Source organism: Castor canadensis, chromosome 3 (genome assembly GCF_047511655.1).
Source record: "Castor canadensis chromosome 3, mCasCan1.hap1v2, whole genome shotgun sequence".
Classification (NCBI taxonomy): domain Eukaryota; kingdom Metazoa; phylum Chordata; class Mammalia; order Rodentia; family Castoridae; genus Castor; species Castor canadensis.
This window is the reverse complement of record NC_133388.1, coordinates 182,581,795-182,604,026: the sequence shown is the minus strand read 5'-3', so window position 1 is coordinate 182,604,026 and position 22,232 is coordinate 182,581,795. Positions and strand designations below refer to the sequence as shown.

At 37.6% G+C, this 22,232-nt stretch overlaps 1 protein-coding gene across 1 annotated transcript in view; it reads left to right on the top strand.

Annotated features, from left to right (window-relative positions):
* The first annotated feature begins 404 nt into the window (after window positions 1-404).
* The window catches only part of Tmem65 (transmembrane protein 65), a 51,584-nt gene continuing 29,756 nt past the window's right edge, over window positions 405-22,232 (top strand). Inside the window, exon 1 of the mRNA XM_074069174.1 lies at window positions 405-1,195. Coding sequence (XP_073925275.1) covers window positions 910-1,195 — 286 coding nt within the window. The 5' untranslated portion in view covers window positions 405-909. The remainder of the gene's footprint in view (window positions 1,196-22,232) is intronic.

Sequence of the window (22,232 nt, the reverse complement as noted above, 5' to 3'; positions counted from 1 at the left end):
GCGCTGATTTGGCAAAGGGCGTGGCTCGGGCGCTTCATTCCCCAAAGGCCAGAGCAGGGCGCTGTGACCCTACCAGGCTGTGAACGAACGGCTCAGCCCTGCCAGTGCCTGGCACGATGGGGGGCCCCCTGGGACACCGCTCAGAACCAGCCCCAGATTTAGGATGTTGCTGGGATGGACCGAATGGCAGCCGCACAACCTGGCCGGACGTAGGGTACAAAACTCTTTTGCTCTACTCTCTGCAATGGACTTAACCGCGGCGGATGCCAGCATAGAGAGTGCACGCCCCTTCCCGAGGGGGCGGGGCCTACACTGCGCCTGCGTGGCCACGCCCACTCCACGCCCCTTTCCCAGCGCCCTGCGCTGTTACCCCTTATTCTGCCGCTAGGGGTAGCAGCGGCGGCTGCGGCCTGAGAGCGTGGTTGCTTTGAGGGCACCGGAGCTCTACGGAGCGGGGACAAGGGGAGGCAAGAGGGTGGGAAGGCGGGCCGGAGAGGAGGGCGTTGCGTGGCTGACTCATCCGTCTGGAAGATCAGACTGACAGACACAAAACACTCGCCGAGCCCGCCCGCCCGCGCCGCTCCTCCTTAGCCGAGAGGCGCCCGCCCTCACCATCCGCCCGCCGCCGGCCCGCTCCAGGCCCGGCCGCCTCAGAGAAAGTTTTTCTCTTCGGAGGGGCCGGAACCTTCGCGGGCCTTTTGGAAGCGACGGGTGGAGCGGGCGGGGGGAACGGAAAGGGAGGCGGCCGCCGCGCGGGCCCGCGGGGTGCATGGTGCGGGGCGCCTCTGCTGCCTGTCAGGACCCCCTCGGGGCGGGGTCGGGCTGAGCTCAGCTCCCTCTGCCGGGTTCAGCCTCTCCAGAAGTCGCCGTCCCGGACTGCGCCGCGGGGGTCCCGCTCCTCCGCCCGCCATGTCCCGGCTGCTGCCGCTGCTGGGGAGCCGGACCGCGCGCAGCCTGAGGCCGGGCCCGGCCGCCGCGCCCCGCCCGCCGTCCTGGTGCTGCTGCGGGCGGGGACCGCTGGCGCTCGCCACCCCCGGCGGCCCCCGGCGGCTGGGCACCCACCCCAAGAAGGAGCCCATGGAGGCGCTGAACACGGCGCAAGGCGCGCGCGACTTCATCTACAGCCTGCACTCCACCGAGCGGAGCTGCCTGCTTAAGGAGCTCCACCGCTTCGAGTCCATTGCCATCGCCCAAGGTAAGGAGGGTAGGGGCTCCCCGGGATCCCCCTCCCCGCACCCCTCCGCTCACAGCTGCTCCACCCGCGCCTGGGACGGCCGAGATGTGGCGGTGGGGGAGGGCTTTCCACTCCCGAGTGTCCCCAAAGCAGGTAGGGCAGGCACGGATCGTCCCAGGCAGCTGGGGCCAAGCCTGGCTGTTTCCTCCCCAGCTTCAGAGTGCGGAGTTTCTGCCTGAAATGCCAGCTGACACTGTTGGGATTTGTCCTGTGCCTCTCCCCGGAGCCCCAGTCCTCTTGCCCTGAAGTCACTGCAGCTACTTCTTGGGAACGTGCACCCCTGCAGGTGGCCTGCCCTGTCTGTTCCCCAAAAGTGCGCAACCAACCCGCCAGGCAGGAAGAAACTTTCTTGAACGGTTATCAAGTGAAGATGGATGGGTGTCTCTCTCCCCGCCCCACCCCCAGCAGAAGGGGTGTCGCTTCCTAAGGCAGTGATGGGCTTGCTACTCAGTTGCTTCTTTGCACACACATCTGGTTGTATTAATGCAAACAGCCCGAGGAGACTTTTTTCTGGGAAATGGAAAGAATGGATGTAGCCAGCAACTGCTAGATCTGTACTTGGAAGCCCTGAGAGGTTCAAGTTCCACGCCAGGTTTTGCTTCCCCAGAGTTTGGAAGAATGAAATAAATAAGGTATTTGGTGGCAGAGGAGTCAGTGGCTGTACAATAAAAAGCAGACTTAAAAGTAGTTTGGAAGGATGAAAGCAAAGCTATTTTAAGCAAACATGTTAAAAGAGGATATTTTTAAAACAAGTGCAGAATGTGGTAGGTCGGAATTTGAGTCTAGGTGAAAAGGATGAAAGTTCAGGGGGAAAAAGCCTGAAAGTAGCAAAGGATCAAAATGAATTCAGTCTTAAAACATTTTTGTCACTTAAATACTGTTTCGCGTATCACACACATTGCTATTTTATATTACATTCTGAAGGGTTTGAAAGTGTTTTAAAAGTTTACTTTTTTTCTTTTTGAAGTTGGTAGGTATGTAAACATCCCAGGGATGCAAATTTAGATCACGTTGATTTGGAGCATGGCACCTGATTTGCCAGTGTTACTTGAAAGTGTGCCTTGGACATATGTGCAGGAATGGAGGAGCTATTTTCCTCACATAAGCATGACTTATCTTGACTACTTCAGAAACTTTTTGTTAGTTGCTTAACCACACCTTTCTTTTTTTTTCTCTCACTTCAAGGAGCTGTGGAACATTTTAAAATATTGAACAATTCTAGACATTGTTTACCCACAGTGCTTTTCAAGGAAAATGTAATATCCCAAATCAATTCACTTATCAAATAGTTAATCATGATGTTATTTACCAAATTTTAATCTACATAATCTCAGTATGTGATTTAAAAATACTCAGTTATGAAAATGTGCTCTTTGGAAAACAATATAAATTGTCATATACTAGAATGTTAATTTTTGTGGTCTTTCTCCATAGGCTAGACTATTTGAACACATATTTTGCTTTTTCTAGAGTAGTTTCTGCATTGTTGACATGTTACAAGGTTGGAGGGCACTGTGAGTGTGATTTTATGGCAGTCATTGAAAAGCATGTTCCGCAATATGACTGGATAAATTTTATCTCAGGCATTATTGTTTTCACACAGGACAGCAGTGAATCAGTAGGAATAATACATTTTTTGGTGAAGATAATATTTTTAAATTTAACATGCTTTAAATATTCTGGAAAGGAACTAAAAGCTTCAGTCTCCCAATGGCAATAATTAGATCAATTAAACTTAATTATGTAAGCTATATGAGAGAGAGCGTCTAGTAATTGTCTTTGTTCAGGAGAAATAGGCAAATACGTATGAAACAATGTGTGGGTCTAATATATATCTCCTGTTAACTCTGAGTTTCAGAGTTTAATCCAGCTATTTTGGCTGATGTTACTGACTAAATTATTGCCCTTTGAATTAAATGACACTTAGAGATGCTGTTGCTTTAATTTTTGGTGTAGTCTTGGTGTTCACTTACTGTTTACGATATCAATACACTTAGTTATTATCACTTAGTAAATTAAGTGATAATTAACTAAGTTAAGAAGAATTTTATTGTGTTGGGAATGCATACTGCTCTTTTTAAAATTGTTGAAATCAACATTTTTTTCCCTGTCAGACAAATGAAAACCTCCCATGTTTTTCTTTTGTTGTTGTTTTTCAATAATATTTTAAGTACTCAACTAACATACTGAATGTATGTGTATTAACTTCACTTTCTAATGAAATAAGCTCAGTGTTAAAAGACTTTATTATTGTAGGAAATCTGTGGTCCTTGGAAAGGGTGCTTATATGAGCTAATGAAGTGTTTTGCCTTTGTTGTGGAAATATTACAGAAAAAAGTCATCTGTGTTTTGACATGGTTAGTGAAATCTACAGTTAGAATTTGGTATATTTGCTCTTATCTCTCTTTATGTGTTTATCAGTAGGCATGTGGTAGAATTAGCTACAGATAAAGTTTTGGAATCAATTTGTAATAGATAAGGCAGACTTTGTGGGATGCCTTGTCATAGTTAAGTAGGATATAGTGATTTTGAAATTGCAAACTGATTTCCTTCCTAATTTTAAAAAAGCTTACGTTGTACTCTTATCTGTTCAACTTGATTTCAGCTTGATTTTGTTTCTTCAGGAAGCAGGCTATATTCTGCTGGTAGTATATTGTTGGCTTATTGTTGTAAGTAGGACTGGCATGCTGACATTATGACAGCTGCTTTTTAATATTAGCCAAGATGTTTAACAAACTTTCTTCCTAATTTTGTAATTAATATTGCTATTTATAAGTTTTTAAACTTTTAAAATAGCATTTTGATTTTGAAAGATGGCATTGCTTATTGCTTTAGTGGTTATCCATTGCTATATAACAACTTACCCTAAAACACAGAGGCTTAAAACAAGAATCTCACAGTATTTTGATGCTTAGGAATTCTGGAACAGCTTAGTTGGATATTTTTGGTTCCATCGTCTGATGAAGTTGAAATCAAGCTTTCAGCTAGGACTACATCATCTGAAGTCTTGACTGGGGCTGAAATATCCATTTCCATGAATACTCGTTCTCATGGTTGGCTAGAACTGTCACTTTGCTCTGTGTGACCTCTCTGCAGGAATTCCTGAGTAGTTTCAAGACATGGCTGGTGGTTTCCTCTAGAAAGAGGCAGAGAGGAAGGAGAGAGAGAAAAAGAAAGGGAGAGAGGAAGGAGAGGGAGAAAAAGAGAAAGGGAGAGAGGAAGGAGAGAGAGAGAGCGTGACAGTGTGCATGAGAGCCAGTTTTAGAAGTAACAGTGCATCTCTTTTGTTGTGGTACATTGTGGGAGGGTACCACATAGGGTGTGAATTAACAGACAGTGGGAGTCAGGTTAGGAATGGCTTCCACACTTACTTAAGGCATCATAATTATTGCTAATTATAGAGTTATACAGAGGGACAACAGCTGGCTATTGGGGAGGCATAATGAGATACATGATTCGAAAAAAAAAGATTCTTAGGGAATATTTTTGTTAAATGTGCACTTAAGATATTTTTAAGGGAATTTTTTTGGTGGGACTGGAGTTTGAACTCAGGGCTTCACACTTGCAAAGCAGGTGCTCTACTGCTTGAGCTACTAGTTCATTGAACTTCATGAACTTGAGCCTCTAGTTCATTTTGTTCCAGTTATTTTGGAGATGGGATCTCTTGAGCTATTTGCCTGGGCTAGCTTTGAACCCTGATCCTTCTAATCTTAGCTTCCCAAGTAGCTAGGATTACAGGCATGAATCACTGGCACCTGGCAAGGAATATTTTTACATATAGCAAATAAGTGATGAATAGAGGTGATTAGGCAGTTTTTCCATCAATAATAAGCCATAATTAGCTTACATTTTTCTTTTCTGTACAAATGGAATTTATGTACTTTTAAAATTTATTTTTACGATTTATCTACATCCAAGTATATGAACCATATAATTTTATCTTGTATCTCTTCACTTTCTCTGATTGTTTATTTAAAGTAGGATGAAGAGCTTTGTTTTGGGAACTTGCCATGTAGCCTAAAGGGTCTTTGACAATGAAAAGATAGAAGATAAAAAGCTAATATTAAGTTGGATAACTAAGGTTTGTTGTGGAGTCTTGGTCGGCTAGGGATCTTGGACCTTCAGTGACAGAACCCCTAGTTTTCTCAGCCTGTTGCTCTGGATCATGTGGGAAAGGGAGCAGTCTGTCACTCTGTTAGCCTGTGGGATGGATTGGGGATGATCCTGGCTCCTGCCCAAAGAGAAAAACATTTCTTACTTCAAGTTAAGGTACATGAAGAAAGATATTTCAGTGCCTTAGTTGAGATAATAAAAGAGGAAAAAGGTGAAGCCCCATCTAGGCCCAGAAAGAGGGTAAAGAACCAGGGTGGACTGGTCAGAAGGCCCAATATGGGCTAACTCGCATGGTCCCAACTGGAACTGTTGAGCCAAGCAGATGTAAGTGTCCTCACTAGCATGACAGTCTCAGAATGGTTATAATGCTTGGTTGATAGGGCTCCTAGAGGGATTCCAAGAGGAGTAGCTAGAAGCTATAAGACTTCGTATTAGTTTCTTACTGTTGCTGTAATAAATTATCACCAGTTCTGTGTCTTAAAACAATGCAAACTTACTCTCAGAGTTCTTGTGACTCAAAGTCCAAAATGAGTTTTAAGGAGCTAAAATCAAAGTGTCAGCAAGACTTTGTCCTCCTGAGGCGCTAGGGAGAATTGTTCCTTGCTTCTTTGAGCTTTCAGAATTCCTTGGTTCCTGGCCATGTCATTTGAATCTCTGATGCAGCTGTTGGATTAACTTCTTTCTCATTGGCCTTTTTGCCTCCCTCTTCTAAGGACTCTTGTGATTGCATTTAGGTCCCAATTGAATAATCCAGGATCATCTTTCTCAAAATCTTTAGTTTAATCACACCTGTGAAATCCCTTTTGCCATGTAAAGGTAACATGTTCCCAGGTTGAGGAATTAGAATGTAAATGTCTTTGAGTTCCGTTACCCAGCTTTTTTCTTTTTTGGTATAGAGCCCCTATTTTGAATATTTGTTCTTGTACTAGGCACTAGTGCAATGATTCCTGTTAAGATATTGAGATGTATAGCATCCTTTGTATCAAGATTTCTTACTTTCAGCAATGTTAACATTTTGGACTAGGTTATTGTTGTGGAGGCTGTCATGACCTCATATGGTACTTAATAATATACCTGTCCCTGCCCACTAAATGCTGTTAATGTCCTTAGTTGTTAACAACTAGTTGTGCTAGTTGTGCTGAGTAAAAATGTCTCCATACATAACTAAAAGTCCCTTGGAGGAGATGGGGATGGGGAGCATTATGGAAGGGTGTTAGCAAAGTCACCTGAGTTGAGAGTTATTGCTTTATGTGAAATGCTAGAATCTTGCTTCTTTAGTTGCTCTGCCTTATCTGTGCTTCTCTCCTGTTATCAGTTGATACTGCTATTGTCAGTATGTTGTCTTTGCTTCTAGCTCCTTGCTTTATTTTACATAAATTTGTCTCTGGATGAGGACAGAAGGACAATTCCTTACCTATCAGGCAGATTCCTTACCTCCCTAATAAATGAACTTTATAGGTAATTGTTTTCCTTGATTGTGTTGTCTCTTCACCTTTTGACTAAATGCAAACATTAGAAATTTAAGACTAGATGGCTTCCAGATTAGTTAAACACAACTATAGTTTAATTGATTTGTTATTTTCTATCTCAATAGTCACTTGCTGCTTATTTTTATAGCAGTTGTGACAAGCAAGTTTTTATAAACAAACTTACAGATAGGAAAATTGAAATGTAACAAAGCCAGTAATTTATAGGTCATGAAGAGGGTTGCATGGGACTAAAAGATATGGATGATCTTGAATGTTGGGTATGTCCTGATCTCGAACCATTTTTAATGGAAATTGTTTCAGCTTTTGCTAAAAATAGTGATGGTTGCATAGATACCCTTTTGTCTGCTTTCATTTGGTGCATCTTTATGTAAAATAATTGAAACAGTTAGGGACTAAATACCTGAGTACAGATTTTATTAAAATCTTGTGCAACTCAGCTCAATTAATTCAATATGTGTAGCTTTATAGGACTCTAGCTTTGTCTTTGACTCATAGGTTTTTGTCTGCTTTAATTTAATGCAAACGGTCAGGTAGCAACAAGTAGTTACATGTTAAAATTACCTCAAATGATCTGATTAATTAGAGACTGTAACACATAAAAGATTTTACAGGGAAACTAAGCACTTATTCTGATGGCTTTTGATGGTAACATATTTGAACATACTTCATTTTCTCTGTCTTAGTAAAAGTATAATGAGAGTGAGTACAATTTGATGTCTACCAGAAGTCAGAGTCTTTACATACTGCATTTTAATAGTGATTTTCTTTGAGCTACTTCTGTTTGTAGACAGACATACTAGGCATTACATCAAATGCTCCCAGAACACTTTTGTTTCAATTGGAATCTTCTTTAGACTCTATCATAGTGGTAGTGAATTGTTGAACTTACCTGCTCCCCCTCTTCCCTGAGTGCTCTCAGACTGTTGTACTTCCATTCTCATTCATTCCTTGTGGTTGTGGTAAACTCTTTTCTGCTGTGTAAGGAAGTCTGCTACTGGTATTTGTCACTCTTCTGTAGTGTTTTAAGTTTCTTTCATGTTTTATTTTTTTAGTTTTCTCATTTTAAATAAATGTCCCCTCCTCTCCCCTCTCCCCCCCATAGGGGTTGGTCTTATAGACACTTCAAGGACTAATACTCATTTGTCTTCCTATCTATCGAGTGAGACCTAACACATTGTTATAGATCTTCAGCTTTCACAGCAAAGATCTTTCCTGTGAGTCCTTTTTGCTAATATCAGAATTATGGCTGTTCAGGGGATCATTGTTGTAAGCATCTAAAGAGTAGTTGAGTGAGGCATTTCTGTTTATGAATCTTAAAGTTTCAGGGAGATTTAAATTAGAATTATGTTCTTTCTTGGTTTTAGATTTTATGTCTCCTTTCCGAATTTTAGGTTAGATTATTTAGTATATGCTGTTGCTAAAACATTTGTAATTTTAAAGTCAGTCTGGTGTTTTGTAACGTAACTTCTGAGTTTTTATTGTATAATAGTTTTTACATCTTACAGAAGATATTCTATAACTATCAGTATTGCAGATGTGAAGACCATCTTCACTAGCATTTCTTACTTATTGGCTGGGTGCCAATAAGTAACTATTGGACAGAGAAGGAACTATCTCTGTTTTATAGATTAAGAAACTGAGGCCAGCAGTAGTTTGTCCAAAACCCTTTAGCCTGAGTTATTAAGAGTTAATAACTTAGCTTTGTCTGGCTCTCAGACCTCAATTCTTACTACTCCTTTTTGTATATTCACAGTTGGGATTTTTCACAGATGCCGGGGCAGGAGGGGATCCTCAAATATTCAGTGACAGTCAAATGTGCTGGTTATATATTACTCTGTCTTCATATATTTGCACAATATACAACGTTTAGTACAAAAGTAAACATGGCACTGTTACTTTGGACATAAGGGAAATCAGTGTGCAAAAAGTTAGCATATTGTGTGAAAAGTTTGAAAAATCCGGGAAATAAGTATTTGGAATTTGTGACTATCATAAATCTCTAACTTTGATTGTTCCTTAGATTTTTTTGAATGACTTTTTTGTATCATATAATCCATAGGAGAAAACTTTCTAAGTTTTGAGTTCATTTGTAGTTTCCTAGGCATTGGGTTCTTGTGAGATAACTATATAATGATATTCAGTGTATAGACTCGGGAGTTCCAGTGTAAGATTCATGTTTGGGAATCCTACCCATATAGTAGTGACTAAAGTCAGACAGAGTAAGTAGAGTTAAAGGTGGAAAATCCCTGGAGATAATTCTGAAAAACACGAATGTTTATTAGAAGGGAAGGGAAAAAGAACCAGAATTAGGAAAGGAGGAATGTCCAAAAAAAAAAGGTAAGAAAAAAATCACAAGAATAATGTATTTAGAAGCTAAGCAGAGAACATTCCAAGAAAGAGGGAATGATCTGGTACTTTAGGTCAACAAAGAGGAATAATTGTGGGAGGGCTCATGAATTTAATAACATGAAAGAGGTTGATGTTTTTATCAGAAACAGTTTTAATGTAACTGTGGGAAAAAGCCAGATTTTAGGTGGCTGAGAAGAAAATATGGATAAGGAAGGATTCAACTCTGTAAAAGGAAATATGGATACAGAAGGGAGCTGTGGGGCAATAGAAAGATTTTATTCAGGATTCTCTTTTGACTCATTGGTCAGAAGTCTGAACTTACTTTAAGTTTGTGTTACTAGTATAGTCATTTTTTGCAAAAAGTTCCTGGGTAGAATTTTGGTTCATCAGAGGTATTGTTCTTATGCTACATGAATTCAGATTTCCCATCTTTTTCTTTCTTTCCCCTATTGTGATCCTCAATGTATTTATAAATTAGAGAAAGACATGCTTCTTGTTCCATATTTGGAAATATATTTCACAGCAGGCTGACATTTTCAAATTTTTTTTTTGTAGCTAGCATCAATAACCACCGTGAAGGCTCATGTCTATAGAGGGTAATCTTCTATTTCTATAATGTCAGAAATCTCACTGTGCTTCTGCATGTTTTGAGGAAACTTAAAAGTGACCAAAATTTTTCATTATAAAGTTTCATTCTCACAGGTAAGCAAATCACACCCCTTTTCAGCAACTTTCTATAGAAAATGTGCAGGCCATTTAGCAGGTAAGCTTCGTGGTAAGAAGTTTCTTTGGAAAGAAGCTTACAGATGAAATGGAATTTGCCAGAATTTATATTTGCATTAAATATGCAGATAAATGAGCCCAGTGTAGTTTGTATTTGGAGAAATTATTAACTGTTGATCAATTAAAACTCAAAAATTGGAAAAATGAAGGACTTTTTGGGAGGTCTTTGGAATTGCAGTTGGGAGATGTAGGTTCAGATAGCTCTGAGTTAGTGTTTTAGGGAAGGTGGGAAAGTTGGGAACTTATACATTGCAAAGGAACAGGGACTAGTGGCCAGTAGAGATAAAGCAAAGAATGTATTAACACGTGGAAGTGTTCATAAGCAATCCCACTCTTGGGGATATACCCAATACACTGTGACACAGGTTACTCCAGAGGCACTTGCACACCGATGTTTATTGTGGCACTATTCACAATAGCCAAGTTATGGAAACAGCCAGGGTACCCCACTATTGACAAATGGATTAAGAAAATGTATTTATACACAATGGAATTTTATGTAGCCGTGAAGAAGAACGAAATGTTATCATTCGCAAGTAAATGGATGGAACTGGAGAACATCATTCTGAGTGAGGTTAGTCTGGCCCAAAAGATCAAAAATCATATGTTCTCCCTCATATGTGGACATTAGATCAAGGGCAAACACAACAAGGGGATTGGACTTTGATCACATGATAAAGCAAGAGCACACAAGGGAGGTATGAGGATAGGTAAGACACCCAGAAAACTAGATAGCATTTGTTGCCCTCAATGCAGAGAAACTAATGCAGATACTTTAAAGTAACAGGCCAATAGGAGCAGGAGACCAGGAACTAGAGAAAAGGTTAGTTTGAGAAGAATTAATTTAGAAGGTTACACACATGTACAGGAAATCAATGCTAGTCAAATCCCTGTATAGCTATCCTTATCTCAACTAGCAAAAACCCTTGATCCTTCCTATTATTGCTTATACTCTCTCTTCAACAAAATTAGAGATAAGGACAAAATAGTTTCTGCCTGGTAGCGAGGGGGTGGGGGAGAGAGGGAGGGAGCAGAGGGTAAGGAAGGGGGTGGGGGGAAGGGGGGAGAAATGACCCAAACATTGTATGCACATATGAATAAAAGAAAAAAAAAGAGTACATTAACCTCTTGATATGTATCTTCAGTCATTTTGCACACTACAATTGTCCTATTGCTTATGTAGTTCCAGAAGCCTGTGGTCAAAGTGCAGCACCTGGAATTGTGCATATATTCTATTTCCATAACAACTTCCCACATCCATTTTAGAAGCTCTTTCAGTGTAGTCTTCATTGTAATTTTCCTCTTATTTTGACATAGCTTTCTTTTATTTTTCTAGAATCACTAAACATTCCATAGAAATTAAGGAGATCATTTGAAACTTCATTTTTAAAATTAAAGTACCTAAGAGCTCGATGAATATTTCCCTTCTCTTCTGTGCCCTTCCCTTCCAGTGATATTCTATGCATCACTTTGTTACAGTACCCGTGATCATTGGTAAGATCTGACAGAATTATTTCTATACTATAATGGACCAACACATTTGTTACAAAAATTTTCCCTTTTGTTTGCACTAGACATTTGAGTTGGAGCCTCTGAATCAGGAAATGTAACTTTATTTAGTTTAATAGAGCAATCAAAGAAACAACACAATAATGCCTTTTTTTTGAGACAAGGTCTTGCTATGTAGCCTAGGCTGACCTTGAACTCACGAACCTCCTGCCTCATCCTCCTGAATAGCTGAGATTAGAGTTGTGAGCCACCATGCCCAGCCTCTATTACCCTATCTTATCTTCCTCCTTTTCCCCTTCCATGTCACTAACAGTCCTTTTACTTTTATGTCCCTTCGCCTACCCTAAATTCTACATATGAGAGAAAACATGCAATACTTGTCTTTGTGAGACTGGCTTATTTCAGTTAATATGATGATCTCCATTCCTGCAAATAACATAATTTTATTCTTTTTTATGGCTAAATAAAATTCATTATATATATGGCACACATTCTTTATCCATTCATCTGTTGAAGGGCATGTAGGCTGATTCCATAATTTGACTATTATGAATAGTGCAGTAATAAATGTGTATGTAGGGATCTCCTATAGTAAGCTTCTTTGAATTTTTTAGGATTGGTACATCGGGATCATATGGCAGTTCTGTTTTTAGTTTTTTGAGAAATTGCCATACTGATTTCCATAGTGACTAGAATTTACATTCTAAATAAGAATTTACATTCTTATCAGCAGTGTATAAGGGTTCCATTTTCCCTCTGTCCTCTCCAGCATGTGTTGTTATTTATTTTCTTGATAGCCATTTTAACTGGGGTGAGGTGAAGTCTCAATGTAGTTTTCATTTGCATTTCCCTGATGGCTAAAGATACTCACAATTTTTCATTAGAAAATGTGTCTTTCAAATGTGTCTATTCAGTTCCATTGCCCATTTACTGATTGGATTATTTATTCTTTTGGTGTTTAATTTTTTGAGTTCTTTTTATATTCTGCTTATTGGTTCTCCTTAGTTGAATAGCTTGTAAAGATTTTTTTTTCCATTCTCTAGGCTGTCTCTTCACTCTGTTGATTCTTTTGCTGTACAGAAGCTTTTTAATGGAATGGAATCCCATTTGTCAATTCTTGTTCTTATTTCCTGAACTATTGGAGTCCTATTCAGAAAGTCATTACCCATGCCTGGATCATGAAGTGTTTCCCGTTTTCCTCTAGTAGTTTGAAAGTTTCAGGTCCTAAATTAAGGTCTTTAATTCATTTGGTGCTCATTCCTGTACAGGGTGACAGAAAGTGATGTAGTTTTATTCCTCTACATGTGGATATCCAATTTTCCCAGCACCATTTGTTAAAGAGGCTGTCATTTTTCCAGTGTAGTTTCTTTGGCACTTTTATCAAGAATCAGATGTAGCTGCATGGCTTTATTTTGGCATCTTCTGTTTGATTTCACTGACTTACATGGCTGTTTTTGTTACTATGGCTTTGTAGTGTAGTTTTTGAAGTTAGGTATTGCGATACCTCCAGCAATATTCTTTTTTGCTCAGGATTGCTTTGGCAATTCAGGGTCTTTTGTGTTTCCATATAAATTTTAGGATTTTTTTCCTGTTTCTGTGAAGCATGTCATTAGAATTTCGATGGGGATTGCATTGGATTATTAGATTGCTTTTGTTAATGTGGCCATTTTAACAATAGTAATTTTGCTGTTCCATGAACATAGGAGGTTTTTCCATCTTCTAGTGTCTTATGCAATTTCTTTCTTCAGTATTTTATAGTTTTTATTGTAGAGGTCTTTCTCCTCCTTGGTTAGGTTTGTTCCTTTTTTTTTTTTTTTGAGTCTTATATAATGGGGATTGTTTTCCTAATTTCCTTTTCAGTTCATTGTTGGTATATAGAAAAACTGTTGGTTTTGTATCCTGCTACCTTGTTGAAAGTGTTTATCAGGTTCAAGATTCTATGAAGGTAGTAGTATTCTTATACCAAAATCAGATAAGGACACACACAAACACACACGCACATGCACATGCACACACACACACACGTACACACATGCACACACACACACACAAAGAAAACTATAGGCCAATTTCCTCCATGAACATAGATGCAAAAATTCTCAATGTAATACTTGCAAACCAAATTCAACAATACATTTAAAGATCATATATCATGGTCAAGTTGGATTTATTCCAGAATGTAAGGATGGTTCAACATACAGATCAATAAATGTAATGCAGTATATAAACAGAATCAAGGACAACAATCACACAGTCATCTTAATAAATGCAGAAAGAGCATTTGACAAAAACCCAACATCCCTTCATGTTAAAAACTATGAAGAAACTAGGAATAGGAGGATTATACTTTAATACAATAAGGGCTAAATATGATAGTATTACACTGAATGAGGAAAAACTGAACATATTTTCTCTAAAGACAGGAAGGAGAAAAGAGTGTCAACTGTCAACACTCTTATTCAGAATAGTGCTTGAAATCTTAGCCAAAGAAATAAGGCAAGAGAAAGAAATAAAAGGGATATATAAAAAAAAGGAAAAGTCAAGTTATCCCTGTTTGTAGATGATACGATCCTGTACTCAAAAGACAGATATATGTGGTTTAAAAATTATCCTAGAAAGTTTTTTCTGTTCAAAGGGTTTTTTTCTGTTCAAAGGTGAATTGTTACTACTGATTTTACAGCTGTACAATACTGTTGGGAAATAAATGCTGTGTAAAAAATGTATAGTTATAATAACGTTTTAGTAAATGAGTACATTGTCAGCTTTGCATTACTACAATGTATACCTGAAGCTGCTAACCTTATAAAGAGAAAAGTTTATTTAGCTCACACTTTTGGAGGCTAAAAGTCCAAGTGGCATAGCTCACTCTTGGTGGCTGTCTCTTTGCTGCTGCATCACCTTATGGTGCATATAGAAAATGGTAGAAGTGGTAGGAGTGCATGTTAGAGTGAATAGGCACATCATGGTGAAGGTACATATCTGTGGAAGAGCTTCCTCTCCAAACCAGTTGGGGAGGGCAGAAAGAAAGGGAGAGGAGAGGATCACTCCAGCCCAGGAGTTTGAGGTCAGCCTGGGCAACACAGTGAGATACCTCCCATCTCAAAAAAAAAAAAAACCAAAAAACAAAAAAAGAGGAGTTTCAGCAAAGACATGAAAAGTGATTGCATTCGTCTACATTATTATACAAAATATCTGAGGTTGAAATAACTGTAAAAAAAAAGAAGTTTGTTTAGCTCACAAGGACCCACATCTGGTGACAGCCTTCTTGCTGACAGGGTACTGAGGTAGGGCAGGCAATCACTTGGGAAGAATTAGGGAGCTCCTGACTATATCTGTGGCCTCTCCTTATAAAGTGCTAATTAATGGTCAGTCATGGGGGCTTCTAATGACCTTATCAAATCCTACTCATTCCCCATAGTCTCTACTTCCCTACCTCTAAACATAGTCAATTGGGTTTTTACTTTTTTGATACCTAACAATGGAGATTACATTTCAACACATGAACTGTTGGGGATCCTGTCAAGCCATATCTAAGCCATAGCATAGGGAATACTGCAGTGAAATTCCACTCAAATGTAAATGGAGTACAGAAGGAGTAGCTGACCATGGGAATGTCAGCTGACATCGAGCTGCTACCATTTGAACTCAGATACGCAGCCAGAGGAGCTCAGGGAAGGCAGACTCAGGGATGTCAATGAGGAAGCTGTGATAAAAAGACAGTATCTCAGGGGAAGTGACCCTGGCAGAAAGTTCACTTTATGAAGGAACTCTGAGAGATATTTCATGACACTGAAAATGCAAAGACTAAATTGTTTTATTCTAATCTAGACTTGGAAAGGACTGTGACAGTTCATCAAAGTACAGGAAGGATGCTTGCTCCATATTGCAGATTATATGATGAGAAGTTATATCAGCAGACTACTAGTGTTGTTCAAGCTGTTTTGTTAAGTACAAAGACCAAAAAAAGCTGAATGTTTTTTATTTAATTACAGTATACTAAATTTACATTAGTTTTATTATTTTCAAAATTTCCCATCACATTTATACCTGTCAGTAAGAGTCACACTTTTAGTATTTTTATTTTATTTTTTTTTGTGGTACTGGGGTTTGAACTCAGGGCCTCATGCTTGTTAGGCAGGCATTCTACCAGCCCACACTTTTAGTATTTTGACAAAAAATTCTTTAGAGAAATTTTTAAAGGTTACAGAGTAATTGTTATTTCCCTACTGGTTATTCATTCATTTATTTTGCAGTGTTAAGGATCAAACTCAGGGTCTCATGCATGCTAGGCAAGCACTCTTCCACTGAGCTACCCCCATTTATTTTTAACTTTAATTTTTGGTTTCTCACTCTGTAGCCCAGACTAACCTTGAACTCAGTATCCTCTTGCCTCCACCTCCTGAGTGCTAGGATTACAGAGTGAATTATAACTCCCAGCCCCCTTTGGTTATTAAGACTGCTTTCTTTAAGCTTGTATTGTCAGTTTTATAGCCCTATAGTACTATACAAAGGAAGAACTGTCTATGTATGAGTATGTGGGATTTTAAAACTTCATAAACATTTTGTAAATTTATACACATTGTAATGACTTTATGCTTGAATACATTTTAATTTTAGAATATTTTTAGCATGCAGATATCCCAAGCCTGAGAAGGTCATTGTGAAGCGAGCGAAGGAACTGTCATCAGCAGAGACCCCTGATAGTTTTGGTATAGTACAGTATTATGGTGCTGATTGTTGGAAGTAGCAGAGCATCTGTTTGACAGAACTTCTTGCTTGTTTGCAATAGAATGCTTAAAGTTCTTTTCTTGCATTATTATTTCATACTGTCAACAGAATATTTCTTTCTGTTATCTAATTGTTAGATATGATTGAACGTGGATGTGATTGAATAATAATTGCATGCTTAAGTTTATGACCTTAAGAAAATACAAAATCATTTTAATTTAATTATATTTAACATTGTATTTAAAAATGATTGAAATAAACATAGCAAATGAAACAAAAGAAGCAACAAAGGGTATGTGTTTCTTTTGGATGAGTAGGAAGAAAGGACTACATACAGAAACCTCAGAATATTACAAAGAAAAACTACTTAAGTAACTGAACTTCAGAGAATGTGTGTGTGTGTTTATTTTCTGGTGTTAGTGTCAATCCAGGGCTTCACCTATGCTAGGTGGGTGTTCTCCCACTCAGCTACATACCTAACCTACATTCAGATTTTAAAATACATTCTTGAATAGTTGAAATTCTTATGTAAGTTCATTTTAAGGCCATTAATGAAAGAGTCTTTTTTTTTTTTTAAAGATTCGGCTGCTATACAATTCCAAATCTAAGTTAATTGCATGCTGCAGTGGTGTGGAATTGTGTGTATGAAAGACACACAGAAAGATTATGAAAGATTAAATGTCTCTGTCCTCACTTTATTTCTGTTACTATTTAATTTAGGCATATTACCTAAGAAGTATAATACAGTGTATAAAAAGGAATCTGAAATATTTTATTTGCTTATGGACAAATTAAAATTTTGTAAGGATAAGGGTTAAATACTACTCAAATTGTATAGATGATGTCAAGGAGAAAAACCAAGTTGTAAGAACTTCAGAGAAATGTAGAGGCATAGTGTGTACATGTGCACACACACACACACACACACACACACACACAAGCATATTAGTACCTTGTCTATAGAAACCTTATAGTGCTCTTTGCCAGTTCTAATGTAGTTCTTTTTTTTTCATTTTTAAAAATTATTGTTTTGTCGGGGGTACATTGTGACATTTACAAAAGTTCTTGAAATATATCATAGTTGAAGTCACTCCCTCCATCATTCTCCTGTATCCCCCCTCTTCCTGGATCTAACATAATTCTGATGTTTAAAAAAAAACCAGAAGGCATAAACATTTAATGCTAGTATTTTGAAGAATAGTTTTAGTTTTTCATTATCCTGAAATTTATTTACCCCTTATTTTTGGAATGATGTAGGGAAAAAGAAATACTTATCGTATAGACTGTAAAAAGAATATCACTAGGAGGTTCTGTGCTGCTGAATGATAACTAAACCCTACTTGTCAGGGTCTGAGGCTCAACCTTCAGTTATAATCCCTAGTTATTACAGCATGTTGTGTCATGAATGTTCAGGAGATATACCTCAAAAAATCTACTTGTATGCAATAAAGAAATATAGAATCAGAACCTTGGAACTTGAAAGGATTGCAAAGATCTAAACACCCCATTTTGTGTAGCATAAAAATGTGTTGAGGATTTGTTATCTCGTCATGTATCAGAGTAGGGATTTGTTCAGTGCTCTCATAATAAATTTTTTCAGGGTTAGCAGAAGAGGTTAGTCACCATTTCTTAGGAGAGGGAAAAACCAATTTGAAGAGGATAGTAGTATTTTGGCTAATTGCAGTTTTACTTCCATTTCAATAGACTGGATCAAACAGAAGACAGAATATCAGGGCTTGAAGACAAGGCAGATGAATTAGAGCATTCAGACAATAATAAAGAAAAAATAGGAAAGTATGAACAGAACATACAAGACCACTGGTCCATCATTAAGAGACCAAAACTATGAACCATAGGCACAGAAGAAGGAGAAGATGTACAAGCTAAGGGCATAGAAAACATATTCAATAAAATAATAGCAGAAAACTTCCCAGATCCAAGGAAAGAGATGGTCATCCAAGTATAGGAGGCTTTTAGAACACCAAGCAGACAAGATCAGAAAAGAACCTTCCTGTATCACATTATTGTTCAAATATCAAGTATATAGAATAAAGAAGGAATATTGAAAGCTGCAAGAGAGAATACTATGTCACATATAAAAGCAAACTTTTAAAATAAGAGAAGACTTTTCAGTAGAAACTCTAAAAGCCTGGAGGGCATGGAATGAAGTTCTTCAAGAAAGTAACTGCCAACCTCAGTTATTGTGTCCATTTCAAATATTATTGTACAGTCAGTGTTTTATCAGGTATGATTGATTCCTGGTTATTTTCTATTGAGAATTTATTAAATGAAAGAGAATTAGAAGCCAAAATATAAGTTCTGGACCAGGCTGTGTATCATTGATTAAGTAACTGCATCTCTGACACTGTATCTCCATAGTATAGAATTAAGTCAGTATTTTTAGTGGACATGCTGCTGGCATTAGGCTGGATAATTCTTTATTATGAAGGACTCTATTGCACTGTAGAGAGTTCAGAGTCCCTATTGGTAATAGCTCTTTCCACTTACTATGTGCAAACAACCACGTATTTCCAAGCTCCTAGGGAAGGCACCACCCATGTTGAGAACCACTGGCAGATGGTTTCTAAGAATCCTTTCAGTGGAAAAATCCTGTAAAAGAATTCTTACTTGGAAAATGATTGAAGAGGAAAAGGGTAATGAATGCATCAACTGAGAAATCTACACTACTTCCTAGATATTAAGCAATTTCATTTTAAAATAAATATCTTTCGGAGATCTATGTAGCCATGCTCACTGATCTATTTATTATGTTCTTGGATAGGTTATTTGTTTCTTGCTCAGTTTAACCTTTCTATCTTTAGTATTATACATAGGCATATGATTTTTTTAAAAACTAAAAGTATCTCTATATCTATAATAAATAAAAGTTACTATCTGTTTTTTAAAGTCAGATTGTTATTTTAATATTGTAATCCTTAAAAGGGAATATCATTATCTATAATAATTATTTTCTTTGAATATGTTCCATAGCCATGAAGAAAGGGAAGTCTTACGTCAAGTAGTATGTGCAATATACATATATATGTACTATGCTTTATATATTATATAACATCATATAGACATTATTATATATAAATTGTTCTGCATACAGTACAACTTATACCCATAAAAGCAACCATGAATCAATACTATGTTTATTTATTCTCTTAAAAAAACCCACCATGAAATGAAAGATATAAGAAAAATAAAACGATTGACCCTCTAGTGTTTATTATTTTCTAGGCTAGAGTTAAATATTTTAATGGGTTAGTAGATTAATAGCTAATTGAGCAGTGTGGCTTTCCTGTCATTATCACAGGCCTGCCTGTCTTTTGCTGCAATGCTACCAGCTGCCCCAGCCCAGAAGTCCAGTACTGCTTCTAGATGCTAGCCTAGGTAGCAGTCAAGCCCCGGCTCACACTGCAAGTTCCCCAGAAGAATGAGTGACCATATTAGTTCTTATAGGATCAAAGTAGAAATTTCTTTTTATATAGTATGTATCTTACAATAATCACTTTTAAAATGATAAGTAAAATTGTATAATCATGCTCAAATGCTTTTATGGGTTTAACATAAAGCACATGTTTAAGAATAATTAAAAAGTCCTTTTATAATTACACTATTTAAAAAGACTTTGTTAATTAAAATCTATTAAATCAATTAAGTTCTTTGCTGTTTCTAAAGTGTTCATTTTTCAATTTTGAATGTCAGTTTTTGCAAGTATATTGCTTAGCCACATTTATTTGCTTATGTAGCTAAAGCTAACTCCCTTTTGGTGCATGACTTTTTAAAAATACGATTTGCTGAATTATTGTGCGTACAGCATGGTTTACATTATATGTTTGAAATCTCTAATATTTGCAGTATACCTATTGTCAATATTACCTTACGCACTTGACATTTATTTCTGTTAAAAGACTAAACAGCTATCTATGGTGGTGTAAGCCTGTAACCCCATTACTCTGGAGGCTGAAGCTGGAGGATTGCATGTTCAAGGCAAGAAAACAAAAATGGGGGACGTGGGATAAGTAGTTATTTGTTATGTTCAGCAATATGGGTAATTGAGACCCCTGGTCCCGAAGTTATTGCTTAAACATACTGGTTTAGTTTCTGTTCTTTTAATAAACGTCTTATTACATTAGATTGTGCAAAGCCTATTTCTGAGGGAAGATGCTGGAGCAGATATTAGGTGTGAAAAGGTCAGAAACTGGACAATTGAACTCTTAAAGATTACTGAGTTCTTTACTATAGAGGAAGACTAGGTATATCAGACTGTTCCTTTTTCTCATCTCAGAGTGAAGTTGTTTTGGTACTTAAGTATATTATAAATGATTTTTTACATCCATTGTAATAACCCGAAATAAGTTACCACATTTAGAATTATCATTGTAGTGAAAGCATAATAGAAAACAGGCTAGGAAATAGACTCTTGTTGTGTTTTGAAATTTCCTTGGAGTTATGCCCTGTAAAGCATGATTTGGAGTTATGCCCTGTAAAGCATGGTTATATTTAATAGAATGTTCAGCAGTGAAAATGACATATTGTTTTTCTATTAAATAATACAGTAGAATTTACTCTGTGTGCCATGGAGCATAATTCTGTTTTCCAGGGTCACCTTTATTGTAAACACATTTTGCAATTTTATAATGGAGACAAAAATGTGGAAATTATGGTTATTACACTTATATTTCTTCTGTCAGAGACTTTGATTTTCAGTTTAAGATGTATTTCTTTTTTTTTTTTGGCAGTACTGATGCTTGAACTTGGCCTCGTGCTTGCTAGGTAGGCGCCCAACCACTTACGCCACTCTGCCAGCCCTAAGATCTGTCTCCTTGTGGAGTAACTTAGTTAAAAAAGACATCCACCAGGCAAGCATAACTTATCCTAAAAAATGTTCTAGAAATTTGCTAATATTGGACTGAAAGCTGCTTTTTTTAAATTGATGATACTAGGGATTGAATTTAGGGCCTCACTCTTCCTATGCATGCTCTCTACCTCTTGAGCCATGCCCCCAAACCCTTTTAGTTTTAGTTTTTCCAATAGGGTCTAGACTTTTTGCCCAGGCTGGCCTGGACTGTGATCCTCCTACTTATACCTCCCACAAAGCTGGGATGCAGTACGTACTACCATCTCAGGTTTGTTTTGTTGAGATTGGGTCTTGCCAACTTTTTGCTTGGTCTGACCTTCAACTATGATCCTGCCTCTTGAGCAGCTGTGCTTATAGGCGTGAGCCACCATACCCGGCCTCTGGACTAAAGGTTTTTTTTTTTTTTTAAATAAAAAAATACCTTTTAAAGGATATATGGTAAGAGATGCATAGGTTAAATCTTAAAATACACCTCTCTGACTCAGTCTACCTATTTTTTGTGTTGTGTATTTTTTACATTGGAATCTTATTAACTAAAATAAGTTGACAGCTGGGGCATATTACTTTTATTTTAATTATATTTTATCTATATGCTGAAAACATGAAAATATTTTCATGAAGTTTAACATTAAAAAAGTGAAAATGCAATAAGGACCAAGATCAACAAAAGAAGCACAGATGAGAAAACACTGGTTTCTTGATTCTGGTATCTCTTGTGTCTCTCACTAGATCACATTTTTCCCTAGTGGGACAGATTAATTGTATCTATGAAATTATCAAATCTTTACTTATGTTGAGTAAACAACTTTCTGACAGCAGAGTCCCAAAATAATTTATTCAAAAGGAGAAAGACCATGTGCCTTGCTGCTTCAAAGACTAATAAAATTCAAAGATGCACTCAAAGTTATTAGTAAAATAAACTATAATAAAGTAAACGTGGTAATATTAAACTATAAGATACAGCTACCTCTGATAATGTTAATAGGAGAACAAAGAAAGCAATATTTGTCTGTTTATTTTCCTTTGCCAAATTTATTATAATGAAATTCACTTATTTTGAATTTGAGCAAACCCTGGGGAGTTCATAGATGAGAGAATTCACCCAATTATTCATGAATTTGAATAAAATATCTACTCTTAAAAAGTCAACAAAACCTAC